Source organism: Pseudonaja textilis, chromosome 17 (genome assembly GCF_049901715.1).
Source record: "Pseudonaja textilis isolate UNSWEBS1 chromosome 17, rPseTex1.2, whole genome shotgun sequence".
Classification (NCBI taxonomy): Eukaryota; Metazoa; Chordata; class Lepidosauria; order Squamata; family Elapidae; genus Pseudonaja; species Pseudonaja textilis.
This window is the reverse complement of record NC_142006.1, coordinates 5,485,812-5,501,503: the sequence shown is the minus strand read 5'-3', so window position 1 is coordinate 5,501,503 and position 15,692 is coordinate 5,485,812. Positions and strand designations below refer to the sequence as shown.

The following is a 15,692-nucleotide window of genomic DNA, read 5'->3' as shown; positions in this document are numbered from 1 at the left end:
TAGGCTACTATCCTGTATGTTTATTATTAGCACCTTATTAATAGGACAACATGAGGCTGAACGCTGCAACAGAGGAATAGAAAAAGAAATCCGGCTATTTGTTCTGAAATCATGATTTTTGAAGATGAGCACTTTCTCATTCCTTTCCTAATTTTGGGTGTTTTATTTTTTAAACCAAACTCCTTGGCTCAAGCTGCTGGTAAACACACACACACACACACAAACACACACACACACACACACACACACACTCTTAATATATCCCAGGGAAGTTACTTTTTCTTGTTTGAAAGGTGTTATTTTTACAGTGTACATTTGCACTTGCCTTTTGTTTTCTACTGTTGGAAGAAATGTCCACCTGGGTCCAGGTGTGCATCTTGCTTTTCCTTTTTAATTGGCGCTCAGGTAGAGACCATATTCCTCACTGGTCACTTTCACTACAGTTTATTATCAGAGGGGACTCCGTGAACAAAAGACACGCACCAATATTTACAGAATAATTGTGTTTTGTGTTGTAAGGGGGGCGTAGATTGCTAAGGAAACGTTACGATAAAACCCGCAACAGGCTCTGGTGACAGATGGCTCTAAGGCAAAATTATTTGCTTCCATTTGGTTCAGTTTTTAATTAACGGAATAATAGAATTGAAAGACACTTGGAGGTCTTCTAGTCCAACCCCCTTCTTGAGCAGAAACCCTGCCTATACCATTTCAGGGACAGGAAACAGTGCCCTCCTGTGGTCCAAGCGGGTATAGCTGCCACAAAAAGTAAAAAATAAAAATAAAATAATGGCCTTTAAAAATTATTATTCTGTATCTTTATTATTAAAACCCTTATTAATATTAATAGTGCAACAGAAGGCCCAGGAACTGCACAACAGGCACAGAAGAAAGAATCCTGCCTCCAAAGCCCTAAACTGAGTTAAAAACATCTACAATAGCCTTCATGCTAAGGGGTCCTTGGTACTCTCTGATCTTGCTTGTTTTCTTGCACACGTTTCAGGATCCATCTATGTAACATTATCAGTGCAAGAAGGAGTGGGGTGGGGGGAGGAGGTGGGGGAGAAGCTCTCTGAGCTCGTGTTCTTGCCGATGTTTCATGACCCAACTATGTAACATCTTCAGTGCAAGGAGGGGTGGGAGGAGGAGGACTGTGGGATCCTTGTTGCTCCCTGAGCTTGGTTGTCTTCTTGCAGACGTTTCTGCAACTGAAACACTGATGACGTTACCTAGTTGGGTAGTGAAATGTCTGCAGCAAAACCACCAAGCTCAGAGACCACAATGGACACCTCAAATCCCTAGAATGTACTCGAAGAAGGCAGGTATCTTGTTTCTTTCTTTCCTCACCTTTGCCTCTTGTGTCCAAGCTGCCTATTATTTATTATTATTCCTACGGTATTATTATTATTAACATTATTAATAGCAACATCCCTGAGAGGAAGCTACAAAGCCCAGGTCCAAAAGAAGAGGCTTTCCAAAATAGCAGAAGGCATCCCAATTGTTCGAAGAAGGGAGCAAATTAGAGGAAGCGCTGTTGTAAAAGTCCACTTTTCCCAAACGCTGCGGATACGTTATTCTCCCCAGTCAACTAAGGGGTTGCAAAGCGTTGTTCTTTGGCACACAAAACCCAACAAAACATGCGCGGAGTCCCAACGAGCCAAGCAACTTGGTCCATTTTATTGGTTTCCCTCATTCCGTGGCTTTCTCTTCTCTTAGGTCCCTTCTGGTCAGAAGAGACAGGATGTTCTGGGACTCCTGGCTTTCCTTAAGGCCCAACTTAGAGATTTGTTCATCTGTTCGGTGGTGAACTTCATGTCTTTAGCAGCTTCCACGGCCCGGTTTAAAGTCCAGTTTAAGTCTTCCAAACTGGTGGAAGGCAAGAAGGTCCTGGAGCAGCAGTGATACTCCCGGACACGCTGCGGTGACATTTTCCACTCTGATTCTTGCGGTCTGGTGGCCTCATAAGCCGGAAGAGCTACCGAAGAGCAGATTGAGGTAGTGACGGGTGGCGGAGAATAGCTGTCCGGAAAGAAAAGAGGAAAAATGGAGACGTCAAAGAACCATCACGGCAGATGCCTGCACCTAGTTAACCTTGGGAGGTGTGGATCCTTGGTTGGATGAGATACGCACGTGGCTTCCAGCTCAACAGAGAAGCCAAACAAGCCAGCTAATGTTGTATCGTTGCCAAGATCAACTTCAAGCAGACCTTAGCTTTCAAGGAGAATATTTGTAGCGCAGGGTCCTTGGTGTTCTCTGAGCTTGATTTCCTTGCAGGCCCAACTAGGGAACATCATCAGTGCCGCTCAGCATCCTGATTGCTAGCACTGATGATGTTACTTAGTTTGGGTCATGAAACGTTTGCAAGAAAAGAGCAAAACTTAGAGAGTACCAAGGATCACATAGTCCTTTCTCGCTCTCCTTCTCCCTCCACCCCACAAACCACACTCCTTTCTAGCGCTGATGATATTACCTAGTTTGGTAATGAAATGTTTGCAGGAAAACAACAAAGCTCAGAGAACACCAAGGACCCCACAGTCGTTGTCATCGTTGTCTTTCTCCTTCTCCTCCTCCTCCCCCCCCTCCTTCTCCTCCTCTCCCCCTGCAAACCCCACTTCCTTCTAGAATTGATGACATTACCTAGTTGGGTAATGAAATGTTCCGCAAGAAAACCACCCAGCTCAGAGAGCACCAAGGACCCCTCAAATAAATGGGTGCTACTCTTATCTTGGCATACCCAAATTCCTGCAACGGTTCTTCGTGTGTGTGTGTGTATGTGTGTGTGTGTGTGTGTGTGTATTTGTCTCCAGAATGAATCTCCATACTGGAGATTTGGCATTTCCCCATGGCTAAGGAAGAGAACCGACACATGTTGGGAAAAGCCATACTTACATTATGGAAGAGATGGGGTATTGTGCCAAGGGAATAGCTGGGATGTAATTCAGAGAGGTAGCTGCAGACGGCACCGCCAAGTACCAGAGGCCGGCCTGTTTTGGTTGCTGGTGTTGGTTAAACTTTGGTTGGGTTCTAGAGCTTTCTTCTGGAGCGTTCTCCTTGCGATCTCCTGCTCCTGAGAAGGACAAGGAAATAAAATATTGAACAGTCCCCTTGGGCCCATTTTTATTTTTATTTTAAAAAATATCCTTTCCGTATTCTAGGCGGTGGGGAAGAAATCTCCGGCACCGGTACAGGTGGCTCTCGAAATACGGCCACAACTGAGCCCCAAATTTATGTTGCTAAGTGAAACATTTGGATTACAGGATGCTGGGAAAACGCTACGATGGTCATTAAGCCACCGCGTCCCCTTGATGTATGGGATTATGGGGTCACTAAAAGACAAATAAAAATAAAACGGAGAGGAACTTTTAAACTGTTCAGGGCTGTCCCTGTCTTCAAAAGTTTGTCTCACCGGCTATGTCTTTGTTCCTGGAGTTTGAAGAATCCTTACACGAGGGACACAACCATCCTTCGGTCGCTCTTTGCTTAGAAGGTCTGGATCCATCTCTAGGGGAACCTTAAAAAAGAAAATGGAAGGCGATAATTCCGATTACAATGAAATAGGCGACCAGGTCAAACAAGCTGACACGGACATAGAAGCCTTTACAAACAAGAAAATGTAATATGGGTTCTTGCAGCTTCTGAAAGGCTTTCTCCTTTTGTAAAATGCAAACCATGTTTTGCAAGCTTGGTTTATTTGCAGGGGCTCCGGCAGGGAATATGCTGAGGCTTGTAGGTCGATGGAAGAAAGAAAGAGAGAGGCGGGGTGGGGAGGAAGGAAGGAAGGAAGGAAAGAAAGAAACTAAGAAGGAAGGAAGGAAGAATTGGAGGGAGGGAGAGAAGGAAGGAGGGAAGGAAGGAAATAAATTAAGAAGGGAGGGAGGAAAGGAGGAAGGAAAAAGAAACGAAGAAGGAAGGAAGAAGGGAGGGAGGGAAGGAAGGAAGGGAGGGAGCGTGGGAGGGAGGGAAGGAGCGTGGGGGGAGAGAGGGAAGGAAGGAAGGGTGAGGGAAGGGAGGGGACAGGTTAAGGTTTCTTTGAGATACGGAAGAAAGAAAAAAACTAAAAAAGCAGGCAGAGAGAGAGAGAGAGAGAGAGAGAGAGAGAGAGAGAAAGAAAGAAAGAAAGAAAGAAAGAAAGAAAGAAAGAAAGAAAGAAAGAAAGAAAGAAAGAAAGAAAGAAAGAAAGAATTCACAAGTAAAAAAACCAAGGAGAGGTCCTGATTTTTAAACGGGAATTCAGCAATAAATCCGGTTAATGTTTAACCAAGGGTTCCAATCATTTTTGAACCTTTGCCTGCGTTATCACCACAAAGGTGATGAAGGGCAGAGCAGGGAGCTGGTTGAAACTCGATGCCACACCTGCAAACATGTTTTCACACTTCTCTGGAATTGCCTGCTTGTGCAAAGTGTGAAAAAGGGCCGTAAGTCACTTCCTTTCAGTGCCGTTATAGCTTCAAACAGTCACTACGCAAATGATTGTTAAGTTGAGGGCTACCTGGATCAGAGAGGGGTAATCCACCTTTGGTTTCGTTGCCATCCAAGGGTCCAGCGGGGTCTTCTCCATGTTGCAGCTGGACACTCTGGGGACTGAGAGCAGAGGTTTGGAGTCTCTTGAGGTCTGGAGACCCCGGAGTGGAAATGAGATACTGTGTCCCTAAGAAACCAAATTAAGATTGAAAAATCAGGCTTGTGCGATGATGCGACCTCTTTTCTATCCTGTTAGTTTATACAAGGGTGGGTGGCTTAGAGATGATGTTGTTACCTGTGTAAGGTCCTTGCACTGTGCATGGTTTGGATAGTCTTATCCTGGAAGTTATGTGTTGTTTTCCATTCTGCAATTTTGATAGTGCACCACCGTCTGACTCGGAAGGATCTAGGAGCAAAGTGGGAAAAGACAATCCCAGCTTAACTCGGTATGCAAAGTCCTACTTTATCTCAGGGATTCCAAGAACATTGGGGAGCATTAACTGAACTGCAGAAGAGCATTTGGCTCAATCTAATCAAAATATTTAATGCCACTAGTACTGATGATGTTCCCTCTGAACAACCAAGTTCAGAGAGCACCAAGGATCCCACAGTCTTACTCCTCCTCCCAACTCCCTTCTAGCACTGATGATGTTCCCTAGTTTGGTTAATGAAATGTCTGCAAGAAAACAAGGAAGCTGAGAATACCAAGGGCCCCACATTTCTCCTTCTCTTCCTTCCTCCTCCTCCTCCTCCCTGCGAACCCAACTTCCTTCTATAAGCACTGATGATGTCACCTAGTTTGAGTAATGAAGTGTCTACAAGAATACAACCAAGCTCAGAGAACACCAAGGACAACAACAAACAAACAACAAACAAATAAACAAACAAACAGCAAAAAACAACAAACAATAAATAAATAACAACAAATAAACAATAAACAACAAACAAATAACAAACAATAAACAACAAACAAACAATAAACAATAAACAACAAAATCAAACAAATAAATAAACAACAAACAAACAACAAACAACAAACAAACAACAAAAATAAACAACAAATAAACAACAAATAACCAACCAACAAACAAATAAACAACAAATATCAAACAACAAACAATAAATAACAATAACAAACAATACAACCAAGCTCAGAGAACACCAAAGACCCCACAGTCTTCCTCCTCCTCTTCCTCCTCCTCCTTCTTCCCCTCCTCTTCCATGTCTATCTCCTCCTCCTCCTCCTGCTCCACCTCCCTGCAAACCCTTGTAGCACTGATGGGGTCACCTAACTCGGGGAACGGAACATCTGCAAGAAAACCACCAAGCTCAGGGAGCATCAAGGACCTCTCCAAATATTTAAAGCAGGCAGCCTGTTCGGAGATAGTCCTCTTTGCCTAAAGTATGGCTGTCTCCCTAACTAAATTAATCTCAGGGTCTCTCAGTTGCTTTGGGCAACATCCTTCCACTGGCCCTATCGACGGTCGTGGCCGACAACTGAAATCCAGGGACTCTGCAGGACACCAAGTTTCTAATTCTGGACTAGGCCAACATTTGGCACTTACTGAAGTCCAACTCAGATCCACGTCGAGTCAAAGTTGTCTTTGGGGTTCTCCCTTTTGGTTCAGTGGCCAGAAATGATCCATCAGATTCCACCATGCTTTTCCTTGAAGTTCTGCGGAACGAGGCAGCATGTTATACCGAAGGCAAGACTATAGCACAGCACAAAAACAAGAAACTTATCCATTTATTCTCCCCCTGGCAACGTCACCACTGGACTCCTAAAATCTGACCAGATTCCTTTTACTCCATGTGATTTATTCTAGTTTGTGTGTGTGTATGTGTGTGTGTGAACATGGGTGAGATGGATCACAAACAAGCATGCTTAGCTTAGCATCCGCCTGCAAACAAGGCTACCATGGTTTGCTAAATTCCTTGGCAGAGTTTCATACAGGCCGTCCTCGACTTACGAGCTCCGTTGAGGTCACAATTTCTGTGGCTAAGCGAAACATTTGTTATGTGAATTTTGCCTCATTTGAACACCTTTCCTACTACAGCGGTTAAGCAAATCACTGCAATTGTTAATTTATTAAGACGGTTGTGAAGTGAACCTGGCTTCTTCGGTGTAGCATCCTTTACTGGCCAGAAGGTCATAAAAGAGGATGACGTCACACAGAGACACAGCAACTGTCATAAATATCAGTCGGTTCTGGGTTGCGTTGTATTGTATTATTATGGTATTGTATTGTAGTTGTAATGTATTGTATTTTATTGTAATTATAATGTATTGTATTATTATAGTATTGTATTGTATTATTGTATTGTACTGTAATTGTATTGTAATTGTATTGTATTGTATTGCATTGCATTGTAATTGTATTGTATTATTGTATTGTATTGTAATTGTATTATTGTATTTTATTATTGCATTGTATTATTGTATTGTATTATTGTAATTGTAGTATTGTACTGTTATTGTAATTGTAATTGTAATTGTATTTGTATTGTATTGTAAATGTATTGTATTGTATCATTGTAATTGTAATTGTATTGTATTGTATTGTATTGATTATTGTATTGTATTGTATTGTATTGTACTGTTATTGTAATTGTAATTGTATTGTATTGTAAATGTATTGTATTCCGTTCCACTCCATTCCACAGGTAGTGAAGGCATCAGAGAGAGAAAGCAACAATATTTTCACCCTGGTTTTGCTTTGAATCTGTCTTTCGGAACAGTCTGGAATCCAGCCAGGACAGTAGAATTGTGGTTAGCTGTTTGGAAGTTTCCCACGATGTCTTTCATGATGGGTGAGTCAGCTGCCTTATGAGAAACTAAACTGCCTTTGCAGTCTTATTGCCCTCTAGATATCACTTGGAGGTTTGGCGGTACAAATATCCCTTTGTCAAAAGGCAACTGGACTTTGTTTTCCCTGGAAGGCGTTTTGCTTCTCATCCCAGCAACTTTTCTAGAGAACTGTCAGAGCTAAAGAAGCTTCTTGGATGGGACATGAAACATCTTCAAGGAAACACAAAGGAAGTGCAATCAGAACCGAAGAAGCTCCTTGGATGAGAAGCGAAACTTCTTCAAGGAAAAACCAGAAAAAAGTTCATTCAGAACGGAAGAAGCTCCTTGGATGAGAAGCGAAACTTCTTCAAGGAAAAAGCAGAAAAAAGTGCAATCAGAACCGAAGAAGCTCCTTGGATGAGAAGTGAGATGTCTTCAAGGAGAAGCAAAGCAAATCCAGTCAGAACCGAAGAAGCTTCTAGGATGAGAAGTGAAACTTCTTCAAGGAAAAATTGAAAAAAGTCCCTTCATAACTGAAGAAGCTTCTTGGATGAGAAGCGAAAGTGGATGAGAAGTTTTTTCTCCCTTGGATGTTTCACTTCTCATCCAAGAAGCCGCTTCTTGTCTCTTGAAAAAGCATTTTTGGCAAAACCATGACTTGGGTGATGGAGAATCTCCACAAACATGTAGTTACAGGGACTGGGAAGAAGCCATGAGGTTTACCAGAGGAGAGTTTGCACCGAAATTTTTACACGTTAAACAATAGTTTTGTCCATCCTTTACCGTGCTGGAGTGACGCTTGGATTAAGGTGAGCCGTGTCCTGGACTTTAGACGGGTAGGGAGAAGACGACTGCCGATGGAGTGACTCTTCTAGACTTTGGCGCAACCGAGAAACTTCCTGCTGCAAAGCTTCAATGGCTTCACTGGTGGAGAAATAGAACGAAGAACATAAGAACATCAGATTGACTGCGACAACTGCTACCAGGGAGGGTTGAAGCCATCCCAATTCTACCCAAGACAAAAGGGAGAAAAAAAGGGAATTTAATGCTCTTCTCTCCCTCTTGCTGGGCTGGAGGGAGCGGGGTAGAATGATAGGTAAAAAAAATCATTGGACTAAGACAGTTGTTTAGAAAAGTAGGGTGTAATCTGTAGAGATGGAGAAAGCTCTGAGGGCGCCGATTTTTTGGTAAGCTTCCATTAGCAACTTTTTCTCTCTCTCTCTCTCTTTTTCCCAGCCAAAGTAGGATTTGCTTTAAGGAGTTGGCCAAAGTAATCAGAAATAATAATTATGAATTGATGGAATGTATCCATATAAAGTACACTCCCCTAGTTAAGATGTGGGATAGTGAACATTTGTGGGTGTGTAGGAGAAGAGCAGGCACGACCTGGAGTGGGGGAGGAGTTAAAAACGTCATCAGCTTAGAATCATTGCATTGTCACAAATGGTCCAATTCTAACCCCTCCTGAATTGACCCTCATTTGCCATCATCAATTTAGTGCTGAATTTTAATTGACTAGATATTTAAATTCTTTGATGCAATCTAATGGATGGTCCTGATTTGATTCTGAGCCTGAATACGGTGTTTTGAAGTGCAACAATCCTCACCCAAATGGTCTATATCAATATTGTCTTCTCCTGAACTCCTTTTCGGAAGGGGCATACTTACTCTCGTTCCAAGCGCGAATGAAGAAAGTTCTTGTGGTGAGCCTGGGCCATATTGGAAGAAATTGGGGGTGAACGGGGGCCATTTCTCCCACGGGGTGGAGGGCTGCCATCCAGACTGGTACCACCCTGGGTCTCCGTTTCTGTCTCAGAGTCAGGGTGAACTGGCAAGCGAGAGAGAGAGAGAGAGAACAAGATATCATGAGCGCTAAGCCTTAAATATATATATATATACACATCAAGGTCTGCTTTTCTTAAGTACAGTATGGAGTCCACTCTGGGATGGGTCAATGCTTAAAAAAGAAGATAAAGGTAAAGGTTCCCCTCGCACATCTGTGCTAGTCGTTTCCGTCTCTAGCGGGCAATGCTCATCTGTTACAAAGCCAAACAGCCAGCGCTGTCCGAAGACGTCTCCGTGGTCGTGTGGCCGGCATGACTAAACGCCTTTGAAGGCACAAGGAACGCTGTTCCCTTCCCACCAAAGGGGTCCCTATTTTTCTACTTGCATTTTTGACATGCTTTCGAACTGCTAGGTTGGCAGAAGCTGGGACAAGGAACGGGAGCTCGCTCCGTGACGCGGCGCTAGGGATTCGAACCGCCAACCTTTCTGATCGACAAGCTCGGCATCTTAGCCACCGAGCATCTCAAATTTATCCCTTGTATTTTCTTTCCATTTTATCTCCAAACTCAGCCTACTAAAGAGGAAAATCACAGGAAAATTAAACTTACGGGGGAGCTAGCACGCTACTTTTAAGAAAATAACAAAGTTGGACTGGACTTTGGAGGTCATCTAGTCCAACCCTCTATTCAAGCAGGAGACCCTATACTATTTCAGACAAAGGGCTATCCTGTCTCTTCTTCAAAACCTCCAGTGTTAAAAAGCACCCATAACTTTTGGAGGCAAGCCCTTCCATTTATTAATAGTTCTAACTGTCAAGAAACTTCTTATTTCTAGGTTGGATCTCTCCTTGATGAGTTTCCATCCGTTGTTTCTTGTTTTTACCTTCAGGTGTTTTGGAGAATGGCGTGACCCTCTCTTCTTTGTGGCAACTCCTCAAATATTGGAACACTGCTATCATGTCACCCTTTCTTTTCATTAAACTGTTTTCCTTAATCACTTCATTAACACGGTCTTTTGCTAGAAGCAAACATCTTGGTGTTTGGGGATATATTTTTGAACAGCGTTGACCCTAAACCTTAAGATCTCAACTCCAGTATCTGGGACTTGTGAGTTGTGTTGTATACCTATAGGTGACGTCTTGCTAACTGTTCAGAAACACTCTGAGATACTGGACTCCATAATTGAGTCAAAGCTTCCTAAGCAAGGAGGTGAACCCTGAGTAGCTGGACATGATGGAGGTGGTACCCTCAACCACATCTGGACTTCAACTCACAGTTCTCATTGTCTTCTGGCTCCATTTCATTCATCCACCTGCAGGGAGAAGCTTTCGGGAGTGGGTTTCTTTTCAGTAAGGTGCGTCTGTTTCTGCCAGCTTCAGGCTTCACTTGTCCAGGTGATGTGTCTGGTCCCAGGTGCTTCATTACACCTGGTGCTTTCTTTGAGGATGGTGAGCAGGGAGGCACATCAATCGTAGGTGATGGTCGCTGGATGCTGTAGCACCTAGAACCAAAAAAAATCCCCCAAATATGTAGGACTAGCTGGATATCTGCGCTTCGCTAGAAAACTATGTGATCGGGCTTAGTTTTTGGGGAGGAAAATAAAGGGGAAAAAAAATTCTGCCTCTGCCTACCAGCATCCATCGGTATTTATCTGGCTAGCGTCCTGTCAGTGTGTGAGAGAGTGGAGGGCTGTTTGGAAACTGAAGCAGTATTTGCTATGTGAGCAAGGAGGAGACAGCAAGGTGCCTGGGCGTGGCTTAGCTCAACTGTTCTGTACTAAAGCTGTGAAACTGCAACTGAAACTCCTCTGCTTGTGTTTTGCATTTGGAACAGATTTCTTTTCAGGTGGGGAGAGGGAGTAGAACTCCTTAGGAGCAGAGCATGTTAATAATACTATACAAAATACTAATGCTCTGATGGTCATTTTGAAAAATCCTTTCTTAGTGAGCCCCTAGAAGCCAAGAGGAACCTACGTGCCAAATTTCAAGCTTGTAGGCTTTACAGTTCTGGAGGTTTTGTGATGATGCGTGAGTGGTATTTCATATATAATAATAATATAATATAATATAATATAATATAATATAATATAATATAATATAATATAATAATATAATATAATATAATATAATATAATATAATATAATAATATAATATAATATAATATAATATAATATAATATAATATAATATAATAATAATATAATATAAATATTGTTTTCTATTCAGTTACATGTGCTTCCTTTCTGAACTCACCTCCACAGAGGGTAGAATTAGCAGTTTGGAGGGAAAGAGAAAATGGGAATAGAAAAGTGAGTGGAACTGGAAAATAGATGTGAAGAAGGCTGCAGAAGAAAAAGGATGGCTGAAAAAAAGATTATATAAAGGAAAAGGGAGATAGCTAACATGCTGTACCTCATCTTTACCAACTGGTGCTTGGGCATCTGTGCTAGAGGAGACGCCCTGCTGGTTTCTGACCCCACAAAGCCACTGTCTGTCTCTGGAGATACGATGCGCAGATCCTGCAACAAAGGGAAAGAGAGAGAGACTTATGGAGCTACCAGCAAAATCTAGAACATCTCTTTAGACTACTCTTGAAGGCCACCGGGCTTGATCACAGAGGTATCTCCATCACTTGGATATATCTTCATTCCATGAATGTTGAAGGCCTGAACAAAGGGCACATCCTTTAGAATAGAGTAGACTAGAGTAGAGTAGAATAGTGCAGAGTAGAGTAGAGTAGAGTAGAGTAGAGTAGAGTAGAGTAGAGTAGAGTAGAGTAGAGTAGAGTAGAGTAGAGTAGAATAGGAATAGAATAGAGTAGAGTAGGGTAGAGTAGAGTAGAATAGGAATAGAATAGAGTAGAGTAGAGTAGAGTAGAGTAGAGTAGAGTAGAGTAGAGTAGAGTAGAGTAGAGTAGAGTAGAGTAGAATAGGAATAGGAGTAGAGTAGAGTAGAGTAGAATTCTTTATTGGCCAAGTGTGATTGGACACACAAGGAATTTGTCTTTGGTGCATATGCTCTCAGTGTACATAAAAGAAAAGATACATCCATCAAGAAGCATAAGATACAACACTTAGTGATAGTCATAGGTTATCTTCTTCTATCTTTAGAAAAGCAGAAGAAACTTCTTGGATGAGGAGCGAAACATCTTCAAAGAAAAACCAGAAAGTCCAGTTGCCTCTTGAAAAAGCACCTTTGGGGCAACCATGACCTGAATGACTGAGGATCTCCATAGACATTCAATGATTCTTTAGGAAAGAGTTGTAGCTCCATCCAAAGTGGACTCAACCATGTCCAGTGGACTTATCTGGTGGGGTTTCTTAGTACCTTCAATATCTAAAGGATCCCAGAGATCAGGACACAAATAATTCTTTCTATCTTGGTCTCCAAGTTCTATTCTGGAGATATTTGAGATTGTATTTCCTTCCTCAATCTTCCCGAGTGAACAAGATGGATTACCTGGAATTCTCCCCCCGTGTTTGCCATCGCCAACTCAAGACTTACCTCACACAACGTCGTGTCCATCTTCCGGGGTGAATGTGGAGCGCCAGATTCCGATGCTACACTTCCCCTTACGCTCGCCATGCTGCTGTGAGGTGAAAACTCCGCCTCCTGCTTCCTTCTCGAGAATATCTTGTGAACCGCAACCATGGGACGGCTGATCTCTGCGGGTTCACTGAGAGCTGCTTCTGCTTGGACGGAAGACACATGCCTGCTTTGGTGGGTTGGCTGCTGGACCTTTCTAAGCGATCGCTCAGGAGTCTCCTTCGCTTGAAGTCTCCTATCACAAAAAGCAAAGCTGCATTAGTTTGTGAACAAGTCCTTAAATTTAAGGACTGTTGTGGTCCCCTGGCAGCCTGCGGACATGGCAGCAGAGTTGGACAGTGGGGAGGAACATGGGCCGGGCCGGAAGTCTGGGGAGGACTCAGATGAGGATCCTTCGTCTGATACAGAGATGGGGCCAGGGCCATCTGGGAGTTATGTGCTGACTCTGGAGCCTCCAGAATCTGACAGCAGCGAGGCAGAGGAACAGTGGGAGCCTGCTACCAGTGTGCACATGTCCAGAGCTGCCAGAAGGCAAGAACAGTTAAGACAAAAGGGGCGACTCGGGAGTAAGCCATAAGTCATAAAGGAGGAGCAAAGGGACAGAAGCCTTTGCAGGAAGCAACTTTGTTCACTCTGACTTTGAAGCTCTGTGTGGATTTTGTCCTCTGTTTGGCTTTTTACAGTTAATTTGGCACTTTAGTTATTGGCAGCAATTCAAAGGAGAGAAAGGTGGGTGGGATTGTTTGGAACTCATTACCGGCTGGGAATGAACATAGTTCCCAGCCATTGAAATAAAAAGAGGGTTGTTTGGATTAAGCGTGTGATTAATTATGGTCTCAGGAAGCCTTGGTCAGAACAAGGACATACCAGTGTTTCCCAGAAGCTAATCAAGGTTGCAACCAACAATCTGACATGCAAGTGGAAGACTTACAGAATTGGAAGGGACCTTGGAGGTCTTCTAGTCCAACCCCCTCTTCAGGCCAGTGCCTGAAGTACCCAGAAAACAACACAACTTCCAAATACGAGCTTATAAAATGCAGACAAATTATCCTAGAAACTGTCTGTGCGTTGTGAAGCAAACGCCTCCTACTTATGTGGCTCCACGCAACTTAAGACCCAATTCACATAAAGCCTTAGTAAGACCACACCCAGAATCCTGCATCCAGTTTTGGTCTATAAAAAAAAGAGGTTGAGACTCTAGAAAGAGTGCAGAGAAGAGCAACCAGGATGACGAGGGGACTGGAGGATAAAACAGACGACGAACGGTTGCGGGACCTGGGTCTGGCCAGTCCAGAGAAAAGAAGGACTGGGGGGGACATGATAGCATCGTCCAGTATTTGAGGGGCTGCCACAAAGAAGAGGAGGGGTCTTATTTTCCGAAGCACTCGAAAGCAAAACTAAAAGCAATGGATGGAAACTAACCATGGAGAGAAGCAACCTGGAACTTAAGGAGAAACTTTCTAGCAGTGAGGACAATCAACCGATGGAAGGGCATATCTCCAGAAGTTGTGGTGCTCCTTTAAGAAGAGACTGGACAGGCACTAGTCTGAAACAATATAGGGTCTCCTGCTTGAGCAGTGGGTTGGACTAGATGACCTCCAAGGTCCCTCCCAGCTCTATTCCGATTGAATTCCTTCCTTGGCTCTTTTCTTAGACCTCCCTCCTCCCTCAGAATCTCCCTCCTTCCTTACCTCCTGTAGAAAAATCAGAGTGGGGACGGAGTGTTAAAAGCACAGTGAAATCTTTGTAGCGGCCCCGTTGCGGTGCCAGGTTTTACAAGCTGAAAGCTTGAAAAGTGGGGCAAGGCAATTGCTTCCAAGCATTCTATATCTCCCAGCCAAGTCCCAGCCATCCAAAAAATAAAACAAGAAGAATGTTGCTTCCCAGCTTAAGAAGTTCCCACCTCTTCAGATTCCCCTGCTGAGTTCTGACTTCCTTCCTGTCAATTTCCTCTCCGTTCTCCCTCCCTTTCTGCATTCTCGTCCTCTGCATCCTTTCCTTGCCAGAAGACAGTACGAAGGACGGGAGCGGGAAGAGAGAGAGAGAGAGAGAGAGAGAGAGGGAGGCTTAAAGAGGCTTTGAAGGGGCCTGGGAAAGTAAACGAGAAAGAAAAAGCCAAAGACGTCTTTGTTCTCCAGCTTTAGATGATGCGGCGAAAAAAAAAGCCAAGCCCGTTTCTAATTTTAGTCACATCGCGGAATGCCCAAAACACCAGGGGAAGGGGACTTGCTGCTCTAGCAAAAATAACCCGGCCAAACGAGCTTAGAAAAAGAAAAAAAATCAGGCCAGGATTATGGAAGTTAGAAATAGGATAACAAAATAAAGAAGTTACGTTAAAAGAGAGAAGTAAATATTATGATTAATATGTTGACGATTGTTAGGTTAACATTGTACGATTAATATGCGGAACATTCTAGGTTAAATATTGCAGAATTAATATGTAATGAAGGATGAGGTACTTTTGATTATTGTTTAACGAAGATGTTTGTACCCAGACAACAACACTGTTCAACTGAAGATGGAACGATTATATTAAAAACTAGCTTCGCTCTGAAACTATGTAGTCGGGCTTACAGATTTCTTTCCAAGTGGGCAGGGGTAGTAGAACTCTTTAGCATCAGAGCATGTTAATAATAATAATATATGAAATACTCTGATGGTCATTTTGAAGAATCCTTTCTTAGCGAGCTCCTAGAAGCCAAGAGGAACATAACGGGCCAAATTTCAAGTTTGTAGGCTTTATGGTTCTGGAGATTTTGTGATGATGCGTGAGTGGTATTTTACCTTTATATATAGAGAGAGATTAAAAATATTTATTTATTTATTTATTTATAAAGAAAGAAAGAAAGAAAGAAAGAAAGAAAGAAAGAAAGAAAGAAAGAAAGAAAGAAAGAAAGCCAGGATTCCAATGTGATTTTTTTCCAAGATCTTTTTGTCCAGGAATCTAAGCTCTGATTTTGATTATTTTCAGAAGATTAGATCCCTCTGTTCGAGGAGGGTTCAATTAATCTATTTTTTCCCCTTTTCACCTTATCTGCCACACATGCTAAAATATGCATTTTTTTTTGCTCTTTCCTCCCTGGATGTCTGTCTGTTTCTTCCGTTCGTCCATGGTTT

At 42.9% G+C, this 15,692-nt stretch overlaps 2 protein-coding genes across 7 annotated transcripts in view; one reads left to right on the top strand and one right to left on the bottom strand.

Moving 5' to 3' along the window:
- The window catches only part of LOC113444025 (cholesterol 7-desaturase nvd-like), a 10,865-nt gene extending 9,648 nt beyond the window's left edge, over positions 1-1,217 (top strand). Inside the window, exon 7 of the mRNA XM_087914730.1 lies at positions 1,194-1,217. Coding sequence (XP_087770856.1) covers positions 1,194-1,217 — 24 coding nt within the window. The remainder of the gene's footprint in view (positions 1-1,193) is intronic.
- A 435-nt stretch (positions 1,218-1,652) lies between these two features.
- Positions 1,653-15,692, bottom strand: part of AKNA (AT-hook transcription factor) — a 38,350-nt gene continuing 24,310 nt past the window's right edge. For 5 of the 6 annotated variants that reach the window (XM_087914656.1, XM_087914658.1, XM_087914657.1 and 2 more), the window contains 11 exons: positions 12,534-12,810; positions 11,442-11,548; positions 10,305-10,531; positions 8,915-9,074; positions 8,030-8,170; positions 6,024-6,133; positions 4,754-4,864; positions 4,487-4,645; positions 3,404-3,508; positions 2,887-3,064; positions 1,653-2,016 (listed from right to left, as the gene is read on the bottom strand). In XM_087914656.1, the coding sequence (XP_087770782.1) occupies positions 1,725-2,016; positions 2,887-3,064; positions 3,404-3,508; positions 4,487-4,645; positions 4,754-4,864; positions 6,024-6,133; positions 8,030-8,170; positions 8,915-9,074; positions 10,305-10,531; positions 11,442-11,548; positions 12,534-12,810 (1,867 nt within the window). In that variant the 3' untranslated portion in view covers positions 1,653-1,724. The remainder of the gene's footprint in view (positions 2,017-2,886; positions 3,065-3,403; positions 3,509-4,486; positions 4,646-4,753; positions 4,865-6,023; positions 6,134-8,029; positions 8,171-8,914; positions 9,075-10,304; positions 10,532-11,441; positions 11,549-12,533; positions 12,811-15,692) is intronic. The other variant, XM_087914661.1, reaches the window with a different exon arrangement.